The following is a 19,728-nucleotide window of genomic DNA, read 5'->3' on the forward strand; positions in this document are numbered from 1 at the left end:
CACACATCATCCTCTCTCAAGTGTTTTTATTAACATTAGTAAGTTCACCTGATAAGCTGTTTTCATTTTGTACTTAATTTTGTACTGGGCTGCTATATTCTACACATAAATATGAGGTTTTAAACAAAAAAAAACGTAGACCATTTTTTCCCCACCATGTCAGTTTGTCTAATCTTATATATATTGCCTCAATCCACAAACTAATTCAAGGTTAATAGTTAATCTTTCCCACTTGATAATTATTACAGTATTCTTTCAATTTATCACATTTTTTTTTGCCTTATAAATGCTTTTTAGAACCAGATGACAGAAGAGAACGTTTCACACATACTATCTCATGGAAATGCTATTAATCTTATTCTGTGTTGGTAGTTAAACAGACATTTTGTAACTGATGATAGCAGAAATCTTCTGATTAGACAGACTGCCCACTACACAAATACTGTGGTAAAAGTTTTTGTAAGAAACTGAAAGACTAAGTAAGGCCTTGAATAGCTTTATTGAAATCTGTATAAATAAACATGCGCATTTCAAATGTAAACCCAAGTGAACTCAAGTGCAGACAAAATTTTAACCTCTGTCATGCAGGAGGTTAGTTTACATTAAGAAAAAAAAAAACTCAAAGCAGCTTTAAAATACCAGGATGAAACACCAGTTTTAATATCAAGGTATAAAGCAAAGCCATGTCCAACATACCTCATTTATATCCTGGTCAAATGCAATTTTTTAAACTTTTTAATGCTAACATAAATAAATAATTTACCAAAATGTGCACTCACAGAGTGAACTTTTATTTACAATACACAATTTATAACCTATTGTATTTGATTAGTTCAAGTGAAGAACATCATACTTTTTGCTTTTTATTTTTTTTAATTATCTGTTTAAACAGTGGGACACAAAGCGATTCTCCAGGTAGTAGATATGTGAAATGTGCCCCTGCAGTTAAGGGTTCCTCTCAAAGGCAGTATTGTATACAAATCAACAATACATTCTTCCAACTAGATCAACGGGAAAGCAGCAAATTAAAAAAAAAAGTTTCAAACTGTCACACTTATTTTGGCATCCTGGACCCCTGAACATAGTCAACTAAAATCCAATTTGAAGTTTTTATGCCTTATATACTGTACAGGTTCTGACTTGAACATGCAAATGCCAATTCTCTTATTATAATGAGTTACCTTTTCAGGTATGCTGTAAGGCTATGGTGAATTCCATCAGGAACACACACAGAAAATCAACAGGCCTACCTTTAAAACCAATTTGTTCATTAACAATTTAAAGGCAGGTTATATTGAAAAAAATCTCACCTAAGCCCGATGCACAGTCATTACTATTGATACAGAATACTATTAAATCTGACCCTATTACAGAGTAGTTTGCAAGCTGTCAGACTATGAAAACTGGGGAGAGAACTTACAGCACAATTTTAAATTTTGGACTGACATCAGATTAAAATTATGCATATCTTATAAGCAAGATAACAGGAATTATGTCTGCAGCGTAGATTCCAACAAGCAACAAAGGATACTTACATTTAATTGAAAATCTTTTTGTTAATGCAGCATGACATCCAGAACCTGTTCCACAGCAGCAGTAAGGTGAACGTAATATTCTGGATGCTCAACTATATCACAAAAGGTTAAAACACCTTTTCAAGCTATTTCTTCTATCATGATCGAATTTCAAAAAAAATATTAATTTTTAGGGAGAAACAAAAATTTGATGTTTCAGAAAACTACTGCTTATATATTTATGACATTTTTACTCGTAGTCTGTGTGACAGCCTAAGGTACATGAATGTATTAATCTAGGAACTAGACTTGGCAGTAGTATTCTTGCAGTACTAAGAAAATAAATGTCAGAAGTCCACAGATTTAACATTTTAGTTATTAACTCACATCCAAAACAAAAGAAAACATAATCCATCAGAACAGCAGCAGAAAACTTAAAAGGGGTTTATTTGTGATTTCCTATATATAGCTTGTGAATACAAGACTAAATGCATTAGAGACAATTTCTGTTAAAGGTTTTATTGTTTCACTTCAAGTACTGCACATGTTAAAATGTAATAAAGATTTACATTCTGTTATCTGAAATTCCCCATCTCAGATTTTTATTTTTAATTTGTTGGGCAATTTCACTCTTTCAATAGGTATCCCCAGTAAGAAAGTCTCTTTTATGGCTTCTAGTTCTTCCATTAATTAGTGTGCATACAATTTTCATTTTCTATATCATTATCATTTTCATTGCTGTCTTCATCACTTTCTAATGGGATGCCTGTGGCAGCTGAAGCACCTTGTTTAGTTTCCCGGTCAAGAGGAAAAAAGCCAGTTCCACTGATTGTGTCCTGTCTCTGGTAGAAGAGTACATATGCTGCTTTGGACTGTAAAAGAGAAGAGTATAATATGCTGATGAGACTCCAGACAAAACATTTAAAATCAGTCCTTCTTTTCTTTTTTCCTTCTAAGCCCATAAGGTAAAATTATATAGAAAAACAAAGCTTTCATAATAGGTTATTTTTGCATGTTGAAGCAAACAATTGTTATTTTGCATGGTCCTTTAAAATGAGACAAACTACTCCCTACAAATTTACTGCAGGGTTCATGACTAACACTTCGCTTTTCTTCCCTCAAGTTAGTATCATCAACAGTGTCAGTTTCAGAAAAATGAAAGGTACTTGCCACTATTTGGTCCTCACATGCAGTTGACACACTACTGTCATCAAAGTAGTACCATTTTCCGTCATCTTTATTTTTTGCAAAAGCAGTATCTAGAACAACAAAAGTGCAATGTTTAGGGAATTTTTACCTTCTTGGATTTACTGCAATCAGTTGCTACAGTTTGTAATTGTTAAACACTTGACTTCTAACTACTAAAAATCTGTTATCATTATTAGAAAATCTACACTTTCACACTTTTAATATTCTTTTAAATAACTCTTAACCAATAACATTCCCCTTCTAAAGAGAACGTATATAGAGAAAGGATGGTTGAAATAAAACTCCTCCGTCACTTTTTCATTTTTCTCTCTCCTTTCAAGGAGATGTACAATGTACAAAAATACAGATGAGTAAGACAAAATAAATTGTCTGACTACAGTAGTTCTTATGAAGCTCCTAACCCTTCTCTTTTCACAATATCAATAACTAGAAGCATAAAAGAACTACAATTATCCTTGAAAGCTCATTTCATACAGTTTTTTTTATTAGAACACCTGTGAAAACATTTCAAGGTAATGAAAAAACTATCCCTCAATCATTAAAAAATGCCATTGACTGGAAACGATTGATACTTAAATAAACATAAAAAGTTGCTACGTAAAATGATTATACTTGAAATAACTTACAATGCCCTCCTCCCATTCCTCCATAGTGGTTGGAGACAGCAATCAAGTTGTAGCGGCAAGGCCCTGCATTTGGATTAATAAGGAACTCTGACATGTCCAAGTCACTGTTAAAAAACACAAACAAAAATAAATACTAGTTATCTATCTATTTATCCATTTTGCATTTTAGTGGTCTTTAGTAAAGCCCTTTACTTTATATTTTCCACAAAGCTTGCATATATCACACTGTACTGACAGTGCATCTCTTTCAGTCTGAAGAGTGGAACCAGAACCAGTAATCTTACCCAAATGCTTGGTAGAGCTCTCCATACTTATCTACTCTAATTGTATTTTTATAAAATTCATGCTTTTTATCATGTACAAGTATTTTATCATCAGTAGTTACTGGATCCACGCGTGGAAGCTGAGCACAAAAACATTCTGCACAATTGTTGGATTAAACATATGTCCTCCTCATGCTGTTACCCTTCTAGCATCAAAACACTTAGGTTTCTTACTTTATTGGAAAGTCAACCAATGTGTCCAACTTGTCCCTCATGTATCTGCTGTAGGAAAAGCGCTTCAAATGAACTACCAGTACTGGGGGAAGTGACCACAAGTCTAACTTTTTGGTAGCTTGCTGATGTTCTTTACAGTTTGGACAATACCTAAAAGAAAAACATACTAATTAAATAATTGCAGTCATTATATATGTTCAATACATTGCCATAGAGGAAGCCAGCAACATGGGAGGAACTGAATGAGCAAAAGCTTACACACACCGATACTGCTTCTACTTTAAAACATGAGATACTGCTGTGCAAGAAGGCTTACAGTGAAGCTTGACAGTGTTTAGAACACATTAGTAGCACCCCCCACTACAGCAATCTCTTCTCCTATAGTAGTCTCTGTAGTCTTTACTTAAAGCAATTTTCTCACATTAAGACAAAAGGTCAAGAAAACTCACTATAAGAGAGTCCATAATTAACAGGCAACTGTAGTTCTTCCAAGTTTCAATTTTCAAATCCATCCATCTCCCATCCTATCCCCCTCACCACTAAAATGACTACTGTAACCTGCAAAAGCTCTCTAAATTTATTCTCTAATTAGGCAAGTGCTAAAAAGGCTGTGACTTATAACAGATGTTTCTGCTCCCTACTTGAATACTTGAATCTTTCAAGAACTAAGGCTCAAGGAAGAAAGCAAGTAAGAACCATGCATGAAAACAACTCTTCTGTAAAGCTGCCTATGCATATGTTCTACTTCTTGGTGTCTAACAAGTAAAGATCTAGGAAAAGAAGGTGAGCCCTTAATTAGGAAGGGCTGCAAAAGACTGCATTGCACTAATTGTAAGGGAAGGCTGTGACTGTGTTCTCATTTGTCTGAGAATATCTGCAATACAAATATTGCTGGACTAGGAGTGATGAGACCTGGGAAGACCAGACAAATGAAGAAAAAAAATGTGATGAATAACTTCTTGTGAAACGTATCTAGAAGCAGCTGTTCCACTTCAGCAGCACCAGTATTTTATTTTATTTTTAATTTCCAACACTCTACTTAAAACATGTTGCAAAAATGGAAGCACTTCATGGTACTTGAGCTATATGGTATCTCAAATAGCTTGTCCAGTGTTGTATAATCTACTCAACCTAAAAAAAATGGTAAGTTTTAAGTCAGCCTTCTCCCCTGCCCAAATAAAGGAGGATCTCTGGTTAAAAACATTTGGAATTCTCCAAAACAAATCCACAAAAGTGGCAGACCCTCTTTTCAAACCAAATTCTGAGCTTCAGGTGTCGAGGAGGACTCTTAACTGTTAGAACAATCCTGGGGAAGGATGATCTTATGGAAGCATCCTATAATTGTAAATATTCCAATATCCTTCCAATTCAGAATTTGGAACAACCATGAATCACAACAACAGTCTCTACCAAAAAGTTAATGGCATATGATCAGAACATGAATTTGAGATGTTCTACTGATTACAGACACCCCCCATTCTTTAAGCCTGTTAAGCACGTCCCTACTTCATACTTTATGCAAAACAATTTATATATTTGCATAAAACGACCTCTAGTATGCACCAACCTTTCTCATCTCAGAAAAGAATACTTTTTTAATCCACTCTATTACACCTGGCACAGTATTTATTAATTCACTGTGGATCACATTTTACAGACTATGATATCTTGTGGATCTCACCCTTCCTTCTAGTTCTAATAATCATCTCCCATACAAACATTATCTTCCATATACAGTGACAACTTTTAGTTATACAGTGAATTAATATAGAATATTATTTTTGAGTATAACCATGCTTGGAATTTAATACATGGAAAGATTCAAAGAGACCATAAGAAATCAACTAGGTATTTGTGATAATTGTTTTTGAATAAATTTGAGAAACACAAACCACAGAATGGGACAATTTTAATGTTTTGTCCTTACCATGGGTCTTCAGCACCTAGTTTTTCCTTTGTTGTGAACAGCTCAATGCAATCTTTTAATTTCACAAAAGGCTTTTTGGGAGGCTTATATTCCACACTCTCATGTTTTTCAAAATCCTAAAGAGAAGTATTTCTTGAGTTAAGAGAACAAATGAAACAAAACTCATTTTAGTGATGTCGTCTTACTATGAACAGTATCTACATAGCTCCTATATATGGAAAAACTGATCAGAAACCATTCAAGCAAAAGCAGTTTTCACAGTTTCATATTTATTTCTGAATTAGTAAACCTCAGATTTGGTAATTACTTACATGTGTAAATGAAGTTTGTTTATGGTAACATTTACTATCAATAACACAAAAACCTTAGATGCTTCTTTTGAAGAGTTTTACTACCTCTATGCCACATGAAGTAAGTTGTATCTTTCACATTTAAATTTTATTAGTGCTGGAAAGGGGAGCAACATGAGAAGCTTACCTCTGCTGCTCTATCATCAAAGTATCTCTTCTTCAGTTCAGGATCCCAATCCAAAGCAAGGAAAGATCTTTCTAAGATTAAAAAACATGTTTTATCTTAATTTTACTTCTTGTTTTACATCAGATTTTATCAACTTCGGGCAAACACTCAAAATGAATTAAACAAAGCTGACATGAATTTAAGATGAAAAACTGATGTATAGACAATTTCTGCATTTCTAAGAGTTAGTTACAAGAACAAATTATTTATACAGAATTTTGTCTTAAAAGGTTTATCAAATAGCATACAGAAAGAATGAAACATTGTTCTGTGAAGTGAGAAAAAAGCATCAGAATCAAATGTTACCCAACCTGTTCCCTGTGACTTACCGTCAAGCCTAGGTTGCCTGTCATCAAATCTAATATGCCTGGTATCATCTTTGATGTAATTTATGTCAGTATTGCCTAAATTATTGAACTGGAATGTAAACAATCGCTTTTTGTGTCCCGTGAGTGGTTGACCTTTGCAAGTATCCTCAGTACATAATCCATTTTCAGAGTCATTGTCACCTCCAACTGAGTCTTCTGACTGGCTGTTTTCATTCTCTGAAGGAAGTTCTTGATCCTGGCTGGATTCATCATCTTGTTCATCTGTCTCCATTTCACCTGAAACAATTGAGGAGGGAGAAATGAGGCAGAATAGCAGTAATTGAAAGACAATACATAATTAACTTCAATTTTAAATCAAACAAAAAACACCGTACAAGTTTAAGTATTCAGTCTTACTTGGAGAACCTTCTTCATGTATTCCATTTGGGCCATTACCATTGATACCATGGTCCTTACAGCAATGTAGGGATCCTTCAGTGTCTTCACTTTCAGTGCATGTTTTTACATATCGGCTAAAGGTAACAAATGAAAGCAACACTTAGATTCAGTGGATTTTTTTAAATACTTATATTGTTCAAGCCAGAGAGTTAAATGGTAACAGCAAATACTTTATACTGAACTGTATTCCTGAAATCCTGTCTAATTTAGTCAGAATAAATAAACCTACTGCCTAACATGTCTATTGCTACAAGCACATCTGAAATTCTGTTGGTCTGTGATCTCACATTTTTGGCAGTTATTTTATAAAACTTGATTCTCCTATCAGTTTTAATCTGATGAGTAACAATCTCTTTAACTGTTAACTAACTATATTTTTAAAATAAGGAATATATGGGTTCATAATGAGGGAAAGTTACATCAAGAGAAAATAAAGCATAGATTTCAATTGGAGGTTATAGAACTAATTTCTTCCATTTAATGCCACTTAGTCCAGTCTAGTTTGAAAGAGTGCCTACCATATAGTTTTACAATATCAACTAGTATAGAAACTTGTATAGTAGATACAGGAGGCGTAACCACAGCAGGCTAATTGACAAAACACTTCTGTTTTACCAAGACCTAACGGATATGAATTACTTCTGTAAACTGACAAATACAGATCAACTCTCCACCTACCTCTTGATTTTTGGATGAGGTCAAGCTAACAAAAAAAAACCAAATTAAAATCCACACTAATTCATATCTTAAGTGGCTAAAATTTGAGATTTAATACATTTAGCAGAAAACAAAAAAATTACTGAAATCTAATCAACCTGTTAGCAATGCATGTAAAAATAGGTACCTACTGACTATAACTATTAGCATTTTTCTTTTGTGTTTTTCTTTAAACAATAACCTTACCACATTCTTAGCAGCAGCAAGTTATACAGTTTATCTTCAGTGTTGTTTCTAGGCACTGCTATGAGAAAAGGTTGACCAAACAGTGAAGAACCACTATGGCTGTAGCTGGTGTGCCTGCACTTTTCCCTTAAGCAAACAGGAATTATAACTTGTTCTGTATCTTCTGTTCTATTGATAGCAATTTCAAACCTAAAAAGAAAAAAGAATTGCAAACAAAGGATAACTATTATTTAAAAGATTACAAAGAAAAAAAATGAAGAAGCCATAATTAAAAAAAGATAAAAAAAAGCCATGATTTGTCTTTATCTTATGTTTAGGTTTTAATCTTATGCAAATAACTAAAACTGCAAAGAAGTCATGAAGCATGCCATCTGTACTTACACATAAATGTCATCACGTTCCATAATACTACTCAAATTTTCATCCATGGCAAATATCCTGTGGAACCTGTGATTGTATATATCAGTAACAATCATCTAAAAGAAAAAGGAGTATGTATGATTAAATCAGGCTGATATACGTTGAAGTGTTCAATGTTGTTCCTTCATATAAGAAGTTTTTCTCACCTTATCTGCAGCAACACCTGACAGAACTGACAATGCTGTGCAAAGATCCAATATATTTCCAATTTTTGGAACAACTACTTTGTACTAAAAAAAATAAAATAAAAAACACTTTAATTCCTAATAGATCAAAGATACATGAGAAAACAAAACAAAAACCTTAATACATGTTCAGTATACTTCATACACATCTTTCATTCTTGAACTTAAGATACAAAGTATTTAAATCAACTAACAAATTCAGTAAGATGCTGAAAAATATAGTAGTTACCTTCACAACTTACACAAAACTGCACACTTTGAATGCTTTTATTGGCCTATAAAGTGCTTTTTTAGATTTTATTTTCTCCATAAGAAGATTTAATAGCACCAATTACTTGTACTTCAACAAGTTATTTAGGCACCTAAATATTATGCACACTATTGACTATATCCTTTAATTTGGAACACAATACAAATTGTTTATAAAATACTACCAGAATTTATTTTTATTTTAACTTGTTCTATGAAAACATTTTGTCCTAAACTTCAAATGTAAGAAGAAAGGAAAGAGAACAAAAGTGAAGCATTATTTTGTGTACTCTTAAAACCAAAGCCAAAAATTTTTGGTAGGAAAACGCAGGATATCTTCCCCTCCTCCCCCCCAACCTCGGGATGGTTATACTCTGGAATTCTTTCCTGATTACTAGTCTTAGCCACTGATTCTCCAAATATCTCAATGGCCTTTACTGAGAGTGCCACATGGATTGCTATTGTGTTAACAGCTTTTTCTTTGGTACTTTCTGCCTGGAATGCAATGGCTAATGGCTGAACTACATAATTTCATTTGCAGAAACAGAACCTGATAATCAACAGTCAGAGAAAACTTCTCTGTGGCTTCTTAGTGCAGTACACTTGCAGTTGGTAATGAAACTCCAAATAGCTGAGTTATTTGCATAATAAATAAAGACGCAACTGATTAGATATAAACAAAATTAGAAGTAAGGCATTATAACTTTTGATTAATTAACACATGCAGCATATATTTGGTATCTCATTAAGTCTTACAGTTTGGAAAGAGCATGAGTTCAGGTGCACTTTTATGAGTCAATCTCTATTCATTCTTGCATTACCATCTCATGTCATACAGGGGTTATCTTCAAATACTGTGTATCACTTGTGCAAATCCATTCAGATTACACCCCATGTTTATTTATTTTTTTCCTTAATAAAATATATCCTGTTCTCATGACTTATTGAATTGCTGGCAGACTCATCTCCCATTAGTTAATATCTGCTCCTTTACCTTTGATTTTCCTAACTCATATTGCCTTTGAGAACACTAAAGCATTTTTGAAAGTCTGCCTAAAATGTGTATTATTTTATTTCATGTATCCTTCCTTACAGCCAAAACCATTTAATTATTATTTTGTTACCATTACTCTATGTACATTTTTTCATGCCATTCTTAGGTGTGCAATACTATCCTTCAAAAAAAATAAGGCAACGGAAATTATTTTATTAAGAAATCTCATCTAAAAATTTTTCCTTTGACAGTTAAGTCAAAGCATATTTTGACTATTAAGACAGTATGGGACAACCTAACTCTTTTTTTTTTTTTTTTTTAATCACATTACCAGTCCTCTGATATTTTTCTTTTGAGGCTAATAAACTCAGGAATTAAGTCTGGATTAAGTCTATGTATATATATATTTCAAAACTTATACATCCATTATAGCAACATTAAAATCAAAAGTGAAGAAAACATGTATTTTAAAGATTAAGAAACCATATTAACACAGCCATAAATAAATTACCAGTATCTTCCTTAGAATGGACAGAAATATAAGAACATATTTATAGTCTTCCTCAGATATTCTAAGTGGCATTTCAGAACATATGCCAGAAAACCAATAATTTGTTGGATTTGCTTATTGTACTTGTAAATTCTAGCAATATAAAGGAGCTTAGTTTCACTGTTAATGCTGCATGAATCAGACATTTCATACATAAAGAGGCTTACCTGCATAGGCTTAGCTAGTGGATCCATTCTAACTAAATAAACTTCCAAAGTGCGTTCTTTTTTCATGGGTAATGGAAGCGTCAAATAACAAAATGGATCAAAAGTTACAGAAATCTTAGCACATTCAGGACAGACTAGGGTGGATTTAAAAAGGCCATGAAATATATCTACAATGATGGAATCATTTCTTTTTAAATGGTTTTCCCAGGCTTCTTCAGCAACTACCTGTAAATAAAACACATCTTGGGTTATGATATGCAGTAGCAAATGAATAGTAAGAATTACTAATAATGATATTGGTAGAACATTCTCAGTTACCACCAAGGCATTGAAATCTTACTCCAAAGGGCTCTGTAACGTATGTTACTACTACCAAGATCACAGTTTAAATGACATATGCTTTTCCTAGGAGAGAGATCCTTTCAGTTTTGGGCATCACAAATCCTGAGAGAGAGTTCAAGAGGCTTGGGGCCGGACAAAAGAACATAAAACTAAAAATCCCATCTGTAGTTCCTCATACTACAAGAGAAATAACTTGTATGTTTGTAGCTCAATGCTAGAGGAGTTTCCCTGAACTAAGGGTGTTAAAGACGGAACAGTGCATACTACAGAGATAAAAATAAAGGAACAATAGAATGGAAATTGTTTTTCCAACTGAACTCAGCACTGAATTGAACAAAAAACATTTAAAACCTCTCTCATGTCTCTTCAAATGAAACAGAAGTGTACGTATATACTTGAGTAAGATTTCCACGTAAAGGTCTTGGCTTATTTTCTGAAGTCTCTTCCAGAAAAAGCAACTCCTCATCAATGTCCCAACCCTTCCGCGCACACTTACGCAAAAGTATCTTGCAACTTATAGCTTTGACTAAAACCAAGAAGTCCAGCACCAAAAATACTACCTTGTCTGGTCTGCCATCTGCATCTTTTAACTGAATATAAGGCTTTTTCCTAATTCGATTCAAATCCTCATGTAAGCCATCCAAGAGAAAAGCCAGTAGTTCTTGACAATCCTGTTGCTGATAACCAGAAAATTGTGGTGCAAATCGTCCCACTTGTGTCTAAAAAGAAAACCAGGAATACTTCTAGCATCTTAATTATTATACAGAACAGCTACTTATGAGATGCTACAGCATAAAGTTGAAAAAACAAAACATTAAGAAGATAAGCTTTTCAATGGAAACAGGAAATCAAAACTAATTTACAAGGACCAAACCACAATGACAAATGATACCATTAACTGGTTGTTAAAAAGAAACTTGGATATATATTTAAATATATGAATGGACAATACACAGTTGAATATTGCTTCAAATTCTTATTATTGCATATTTTTGTAAGTTTTGCATGCTTAAATTACAGAAACAAACCTAACGTTTTCCATTCAGGTTCAATTCCATACTAACCTTAAATGCTCTTGGGGTAACATAACTGTATTTTCCTGACCACATTTGCTTGATGAGCTCTGCATAAGATTTTGCTATTTCACCTCGCATTCCCAAAGGATTGTCAAAATTCAACTCTTCTTGGTACTTGTCATTGAGAAAATATTCTGTAAGAGGAGGTGTGTTGCTCAGACACTGTAAATAGAAGTACAGAATCTTTAGAATGACTTTATTAGTTCAAAAAAAAATACAATGCTTGAAGTTTGCTAAAGTAGTCGTAAAAAGTACTTTGAACTGTAATGCTTAGTGCCAGCAAGTAAAAAATTATTATTTTTTTCTTTGTTCCCTCCCCACCGAAATAATGATTTTAAACCAAGACTGGCTATGGCTATCATCACAAGTCATGTATGGATGATGTTTCTTGAAAGCTTTATGTTAGAATTTATTATATACAGTAAAGCAACCAAGCAAAGTGTGACAACAATTTCTATCCAGGTTCAAAACAAACAGAAGGTGGTTCTTGACAAATGAATAACAGTATTATGAAACTCCTTGCTGAAAGATGTTATAAATGCACAAAGTTACGAGGTGTCAGAGACAATAAGAGTACTTGGAAAAGACTGCCAGTGGGGCTTTTTAAATCAAAATACACAATATTCAGAAAAAAAGTGAGCTGGAAATTGTTGGAAACACTTTTTAGCAGGGATAGGAAGGAAGTGAATGTGAGGATGTTTGCCTAATTCCTTCTCCTCCTAGGCATCTGCCTATGGATGCTGTTGAGAACAGTCAACTATGCTGAATGGACCCGACTCTTGATCAGAATTAGCGCAGCCCTTCCTATGTTTTTTTTTATGTTTTGTGAAACGTTCTTTTAAATTTTGTGAAGCTGTTCTTTGCTAAAAGTACCTCGAGGAAAGCAAGGGCCTTAGTTTAGACTGAGATAATCATTTATCCTCTGTACCAGTTCCCATTTTCTGTCAGCACTTAGAAATAACAGGATGTAATCACTGCACTATCATTTACAATTTTAGGAAACCACTGAATTTGAATTTGTGTGCACTACTCCTTGCATTTTGAAAAAAAAAAAAACACACCACAAACAATGTTTCTATCACTCAGAAATGCCTCAGCATTATAGATTTAACTTAGCTTTTTCATCACATGTTATTAAGCTTTCTGCATTCTTTATTTTATTAAAGATTCTAAGAAAGATCAGATATTTCACCTGCCTTTCTGTAAAAAAAAAAAAGGGGGGGGGGAGGAGGGGACACAAAAATTTCAGTTCACATACATTACTGTGTAAGATACAACAATTGAGACTGGAAGAATTACAACTTTATTAAGCAGGGCAAAAAAAGTTATTCTGTTTCTTGCCTGCTACACTTGTGAAATATTTCAAAGAAAAAACAGATGTATGCTATAGAGAGCTAAGTTTCATGGCCATTTCACACTCCTTCCTCTATTTCCCTCATCACCTCAGGCTTTCACAACCCATGAACATTACAAAAAATATCCTTATGTTATGGGCCCTTGAGGACAGAGCATTGACAAAAGCTCATTTCTCTCTTGCCAAATGGCAAAGCGGTTTTATTCCTGTTAGTAGTCATCCCAAGATCCCCTGACGTCACAGACCTATGTCATCCGTTTTGAACTGATCCACGCTGCTAAGCGTTAGAGAAACATTTGGTCTCTCAAAGCCATAGAGAATTGGTCAGAGCTTTCAACAGATTATTTTTACTACCAACCTGAATGAGCGAGTTGACTTCCAAGTTCTGCCAGATACCTGGAAACAGTACAGTGCAAACCATGCTAAACTAACTATAAACTACAGCTCACGTAAAATTGCATGTTCGATCTGAGTGATACAACAAATCCTGCTGGTATTCTCCTCTCCTGGTTCTGATAGCCATCTGATTGCACAATAAACATATTTATCTCACTAACCTGTCAAAAAAATATTTTTCCTCCTCACTTTTCTTCTGGTCTGGATTACTTTTGGGCTGGTTTAGGAGATAAATCAGTTCAGCTGATCAACTTAGTGTGAGGAATGTCCAGAACAAGGAACTAAATAATGCAGAAATAGCAATTTTTTCTATATATTTTTAGTAAAGCACTGCACTTAATGTGCTGGCAGTTTGTTGTTTCACCAAAAAAAAAAAAAAACCAAATACATGTTTTTCCACTTTTCACCTGAAAAATTAGTTTTGTCTCTTTCTCAGAATATTAATTTGTATTTGTACATATAAGGCAGGAAGATTACTATAGTACATTTCCCTTTTTCTTTGTAACTACTTCCACATTCCAACATAAATTGGCATTAATAGAAGAACTGGAACGCACAAATATCTACCTGAATGCAGTAATTTCTGAGATGGAGAACTGCCATCTTATCTACAATCTCAGATACCACAAGTTTTAGAAGAGTAACTCCTAAAGGAACTAATACAGTTGGCCACATATCCACTGATGCATAACGTATCAACATCATTGACAAAGCTAAATAACTGCAAGCATGTTTACTTCTTGAAAAGGCTGGCAAAGGAGGCCTGTTTATGGTCATGACTAACCCCAGAAGGGGAAACAAAGCATCCAGAAGCCAATTTGAAAGGAAGCCTATATTCTTATTTTCTCCCTTTGATGTAATGTATTGTAGGTATCAAGGAAGCCCTATAGAAAGCATCAATTAAAAGGAGTTATTACAACCAAGGCAATCTACTAGACAGCGAAGTCACCAGATTTACACGCTCTGTTCAGCCTATTTTTTTTGTTTCAAAAACACGGAGATAGGTAAACTAGCATATATAACAATGGATGAAGAATAACAGAAAATAACAATAGCTAAACAAATATGGTAGAACTACAGAAAACTTTATGAGCTAACAAGTTAACAGAATGGCACTTAATTTCAGGCACCAGTCTCCATAAGCTTTACTTAATCCACAATTTTTCTGTAAAGTGTTTACTCTCTGAACCCAAACTAGTACTTGAGCTGGGTGATCACAGGAAAAAAAAGAATACAACAATGCAGAAACTCCAAGACCAATGACCAACTATAAGACAAGCCACAGAAGAAGTATCAGCCTTCAACATGACAAAGGTTAATACTGGAATTAAGAGTCCTACACTGCATATTAATTACTTTGAAAAAGGAAAAAAAAAAATCTGTAGCAGAACAACCTGCAGATAGCGACTACTTACATCATCAGTATGAGAGGATCATAATCAACCTCTAAGAAATGTAGAGCAAACAATGCAACTGGACAAAACAATGCTTTGTGCACTTTGTGCATCAGCTGCATTATGCAACACTGTGCTCCTTGTTGATGTACGTGCACAGGAACAGCCCATAAATACTCTAAATTACTGAGTCAAAAAGGAGAGCTAAAAATTTATAAAGACATACAGAGTCCGCTGTTTAGAAAGCACAGGTGTAACTGGCAGTGTGTGGGAAGCATTAAGAAGCACAGGAAGCTGAACAATAAAGATTATTTTTAGTGCTTTACTGTGGTGGTTTTACCCAGCCGGGCAGCTGAGCTCCACCACAATTGCTCTCTCACTCCCCCTCCTCAAAAGGAACGGGGGAGAAAATGTGATGAAAAGAACCTGAGATAAAGACAGTTCAACAATTATTGTCACAGGCAAAACAGACTCAGCACAAGGAGGCTAATGTAATTTATTACCTCTTACTAACAAGCTAGAGCAGTGAAGAACTAAAAGCGAACTAAAAACACCTTCCCCCATCTACCCTATTTTACCTCCTCTTCCCCAGCACCGCAGGGGACCAGGGAATGGGGGCTGTGGTAAAGTCTCTACACTTCATCTCTGCCACTCCTTCACAATCCCTCTCTGCCCTTGCTCCCTGTGGGGTCCCTCCCACAGGATGCCGTCCTTCCCAACCTGAGCTTGCGGGGGCTGCCCACATGCAGCAGAAACTGGCCAGAAACTGGCTCTTACTATGATGCCTTCATGGGGCAACTGATTGACTCTTCTCACAAAGGCCAGCCCTGCAGCCCACCACTAACAAAACCCTGCCATGTAAGCCCAATGCATATTATTTCTGTAGTCTCACTGGAATACTTTAATTCCAACACTAAACTATTATCTTGTTAGTGATTCTACCTGTCATCCATGTCCGTCCAAACTTCCACATGGGTTGAAACTAAAAAGTCAAGCTATCCTGCTCTAAAACCATACCTTAAATACTGGAACACTCTTACACTTGCAAGGACCTGATTGTTTAACTGATAAAAAAGGAAAATGTATGAAGAAAGAGAGCCACCATGACGGTCAGTGGGGCTAGAGCGCTTGCCCTGTGGGGAGATGCTGAAGCATCAAGGCTTGTTCAGCTTGGAGAAGAAACTGTTTCAGGGGGACCCAACAGCAACCTCCCAGTACCTACAGAGAGGCTAACGCGAAGATGGAACCAGGCTCCTCACAGTGTTAAATAGTGGGAGGACAATAAGCAATGGGCTTAGATCCTCAGTGTCTCTTTTTTCAATGTAAGGTAAGAAGTTTTCACCATGTGGACAGTAAACAGTGGAGCCAGTTGCCCAGAGAAGTTGTGCAGCCTCCCTTCTTGGAGGTTTTCAGAACCCAACCAGGTAAAACCTTTGGTAACACTCTGACCTCAAATCTGACCTTCCTTTGTGCTGGAGGTTGCACCAGTGTCCTCCTAAAGTCCCTTCCTATCTGCATTATCCTATGATACTAAGGTAACCAGGAAATACTTATTCACATCTCAGAGGGGATATTATATGGGAGTGATAATAAAACTTCAAAGCAAATTACCTATTATGCCAGTAAACTGTGGAAATGAGGAGACAATGAGATCATGAAATTAAGCTAAACGTTGGGTATTCATATAGGTATCATGCTTCTTGAGCTGCCCTACTTAATACAAGTTTTACACAAGGGACACTAAAATTTCCTATTTCAGTTGCCTAATATGAGACCAAGAGCTGACTGACTGAAAAAGAGATCCCAGTTGTAGAAGAAAAGGTGAATTACTTTACACCTGTCTGTCCTACTTTTGTCTGAAGAGCTTAGTATCAGATGTGGTGACAAAAACATTCAGCTAATGCACTCTTTAACCCAGAGTCTGTATGCCTATGGCAACTGAGACAGAACAATAAAAACGTACTCATTTCACGTTTTGGTGAAAAGCATTGTTTTGTTTGGATAAAATCATTGCTGTAACATTGATAATCAGAAGGCTGGAGCACCTCTCCTACGAAGAAAGGCTGAAAGAGCTGGGGCTGTTCAGCCTAAAGAAGAGCAGGCTCTGGGGTGACCTCATTGTGGCTTTTCAGTACTTATAGGAGGCTTATAAAAAAGAGCGACTCTTTTCCTCAATGAGATAAAGACAGGACAAGGGGGAACAGTTTTAAACTGAAACAGGAGATTTAGGATTAGAGGTTAAGAGGAAACTCTCCACTTGTAAGGTGGTCAGGCAATGGAACAGGCTGTCCAGAGAAGCTGTGGATGCCCTATCTCTGGAGGTGTTCAAGGCCAGGTTGGATGGGGCTTTGGGCAACCTGATCTAGTGGGTGGTGCCCTTGGTTATGGCAGGGCTTGGAACTAGGTGATCTTTAAGGTCCCTTCTAACCCATTCTATGAACCAACCTTAGAAGGAATGCCTTTCAGCTTTCCGAAGAAAGAAATTTCCTGAAATACTTCATTTCAAAATTCTCAACAGCTGCTGTTTAAAAGTATGCATAATCACAGTGATGGCAAAAATAAATAAATATATAAACATATAAAGTGTTTTTGTTTACAAAAATACTTTAATTCTTCTCCTGTTTTTGCTTCACAAAATGCAAACTGGGAATTCTCAGGTTTTCACATCAAAAGAAAAAAAAACTTTACCCACTGAGATCTTAATGCTATTATCACACAATAGGGCAAAGCAATACTTAGGAAAGATCCACAGGTGGCAGCACAGCAATACTTCAGAAAATACATTCTCAGTTCTGGGTGGATAGAATGAAGAGCAGAAAAAAGTGGGAATCAGCAGAAGTGGATAAACTGTTTCTGTTCAAGGAAGCTACACTGGATATACTTCAGCGCCGACTGAATGGAAGGGATCAAGACAGAGGTTTTGCAACAGAACATACATGAATGTAACTGGAAATTATTCCAGCACTTAAAACTCTACATCAAACTACATCAGTCTACAACTTCCTCGTAAGGGGGTGTCGAGAGGCAGGAGACCTTTTCTCCATTAACACCAGTGACAGGACCCGTGGGAACGGGGTTAAGCTGAGGCAGGGGAAATTTAGGCTTGACATCAGGAGGGGGTTCTTCACAGAGAGGGTGGTTGCACACTGGAACAGGCTCCCCAGGGAAGTGGTCACTGCACCGAGCCTGTCTGAATTTAAGAAGAGATTGGACTGTGCACTTAGTCACATGGTCTGAACTTGGGTAGACCTGTGCGGTGTCAAGAGTTGGACTTGATGATCCTTCAGGGTCCCTTCCAACTCAGGATATTCTATGATTCTATGAAACTATTTAATGACAGAGTTAACCAGTTCCTTAATCATCTTTTGTCACCTTTCAATTGCTCCAGTATGCCCAGGTCTCTCCTGTACTGGGGAGCCCAGAACTGAAGCCAGCACTCCAGGTGTGTCTCGTCAGGGCAAAGTGCTGAGAAGAGGACAAGGCTCACCTCCCTCGACCTCCTGGCAGTGCTCCTCCTAATACAGCACAGGAGGTCAGTGGGCTCCTTTGCCCCAAGGGCACATTGCTGGCTCATGCTTGGATTTTTGTTAAACAGGACCCTAGGTGCTTCCCTGCCAAGCTGCTTTCCAGATGGTGGGCCTCCGTTCCTCTCTCAGCATGTACTGGTGCCGAGGTTATTCCTTGCCACATGCATGACTTTGCATTTCCTTGTATGAAACTTGAGGAGGCTCCTGTCTGCCCATTTCTCCATCCCTCTGAATGGCAGCACACCCATCTGGTGTGTCAGCCTCTACTACCGGTTTTGTATCACATCTCAACAAATACAGCACACTCCATCATCCAGATCAAAGACTACAGCATCCAATATTCCCAAGCACAATTCCCTCGTTTCCAATCAACACACCCCCTCTTTGAGCCCATCCCCTCTTTGCTTCCAAGATCAAATGTGTTCACAGTGCTTTGGCCATAGGCATTACACATTACTAAGCAAGCACTAAATACCTTTAGCCTGAATAAACAAATGTTAACCCATTAACAGTAGAAGATAGAAGTAATGGCAAATTAACACGGGAAAATCTACGGTTTCTGTGTAACTGAAAACATAATTGGAAAAAATGCAAAATTTAAGTGGTTGCAAAAGGAAAAAGACAGCAGACTTTGCAGTGTATGAAACTGCAGCGTGTTAATAACATGTCATACTCCCAATAAAAAGCATTTTCATGGATTTCTTGGATAACATTAAACTCTGAAAAATCCTTTCCTTGAGAGATATAGTAGATAGAGCTGAAAGATACGTCACACTTCCTTGCAAAGAAAGCTGCCGAGTAATGCATTTGAAATAAATGTACTGCCAAGGACAAATGAATGGTAGCAAGCCAAACTAAAAGCTGCATTGCTCAAAAAACACGAGTCCTTTTAATTTTCTTACCATGGCACTGTCTTGTGAATCAGCAAAATTCTGTTTATTCACTTACACTACAGTTTCTTATAATTCTTATTTAAACACTCAATTCTTTGGATAGAACTGAAAAGCAACGAAGGCTGGCTTGTTTTGGAATGTAAACATCAGAACGTATTTTCGAAATCCTGTTAACACAGTGGGATGCTGATGTAAAGTGTAATAAGCTGAATAAGATACCTA

At 36.0% G+C, this 19,728-nt stretch overlaps 1 protein-coding gene across 4 annotated transcripts in view; it reads right to left on the reverse strand.

Moving 5' to 3' along the window:
* Positions 1 to 480: 480 nt before the first annotated feature.
* The window catches only part of USP15 (ubiquitin specific peptidase 15), a 72,118-nt gene continuing 52,870 nt past the window's right edge, over positions 481 to 19,728 (reverse strand). For 3 of the 4 annotated variants that reach the window (XM_068669332.1, XM_068669330.1, XM_068669333.1), the window contains 14 exons: positions 11,931 to 12,104; positions 11,427 to 11,585; positions 10,525 to 10,749; positions 8,526 to 8,609; positions 8,341 to 8,435; positions 7,960 to 8,148; positions 7,015 to 7,130; positions 6,619 to 6,894; positions 6,251 to 6,321; positions 5,774 to 5,889; positions 3,847 to 3,996; positions 3,350 to 3,453; positions 2,685 to 2,773; positions 481 to 2,386 (listed from right to left, as the gene is read on the reverse strand). In XM_068669332.1, coding sequence (XP_068525433.1) covers positions 2,201 to 2,386; positions 2,685 to 2,773; positions 3,350 to 3,453; positions 3,847 to 3,996; positions 5,774 to 5,889; positions 6,251 to 6,321; positions 6,619 to 6,894; positions 7,015 to 7,130; positions 7,960 to 8,148; positions 8,341 to 8,435; positions 8,526 to 8,609; positions 10,525 to 10,749; positions 11,427 to 11,585; positions 11,931 to 12,104 — 2,034 coding nt within the window. In that variant the 3' untranslated portion in view covers positions 481 to 2,200. Of the gene's footprint in view, positions 2,387 to 2,684; positions 2,774 to 3,349; positions 3,454 to 3,846; positions 3,997 to 5,773; positions 5,906 to 6,250; positions 6,322 to 6,618; positions 6,895 to 7,014; positions 7,131 to 7,959; positions 8,149 to 8,340; positions 8,436 to 8,525; positions 8,610 to 10,524; positions 10,750 to 11,426; positions 11,586 to 11,930; positions 12,105 to 19,728 lie in introns of those variants that run through there. The other variant, XR_011091957.1, reaches the window with a different exon arrangement.

Source organism: Anas acuta, chromosome 1 (assembly GCF_963932015.1).
Source record: "Anas acuta chromosome 1, bAnaAcu1.1, whole genome shotgun sequence".
Classification (NCBI taxonomy): domain Eukaryota; kingdom Metazoa; phylum Chordata; class Aves; order Anseriformes; family Anatidae; genus Anas; species Anas acuta.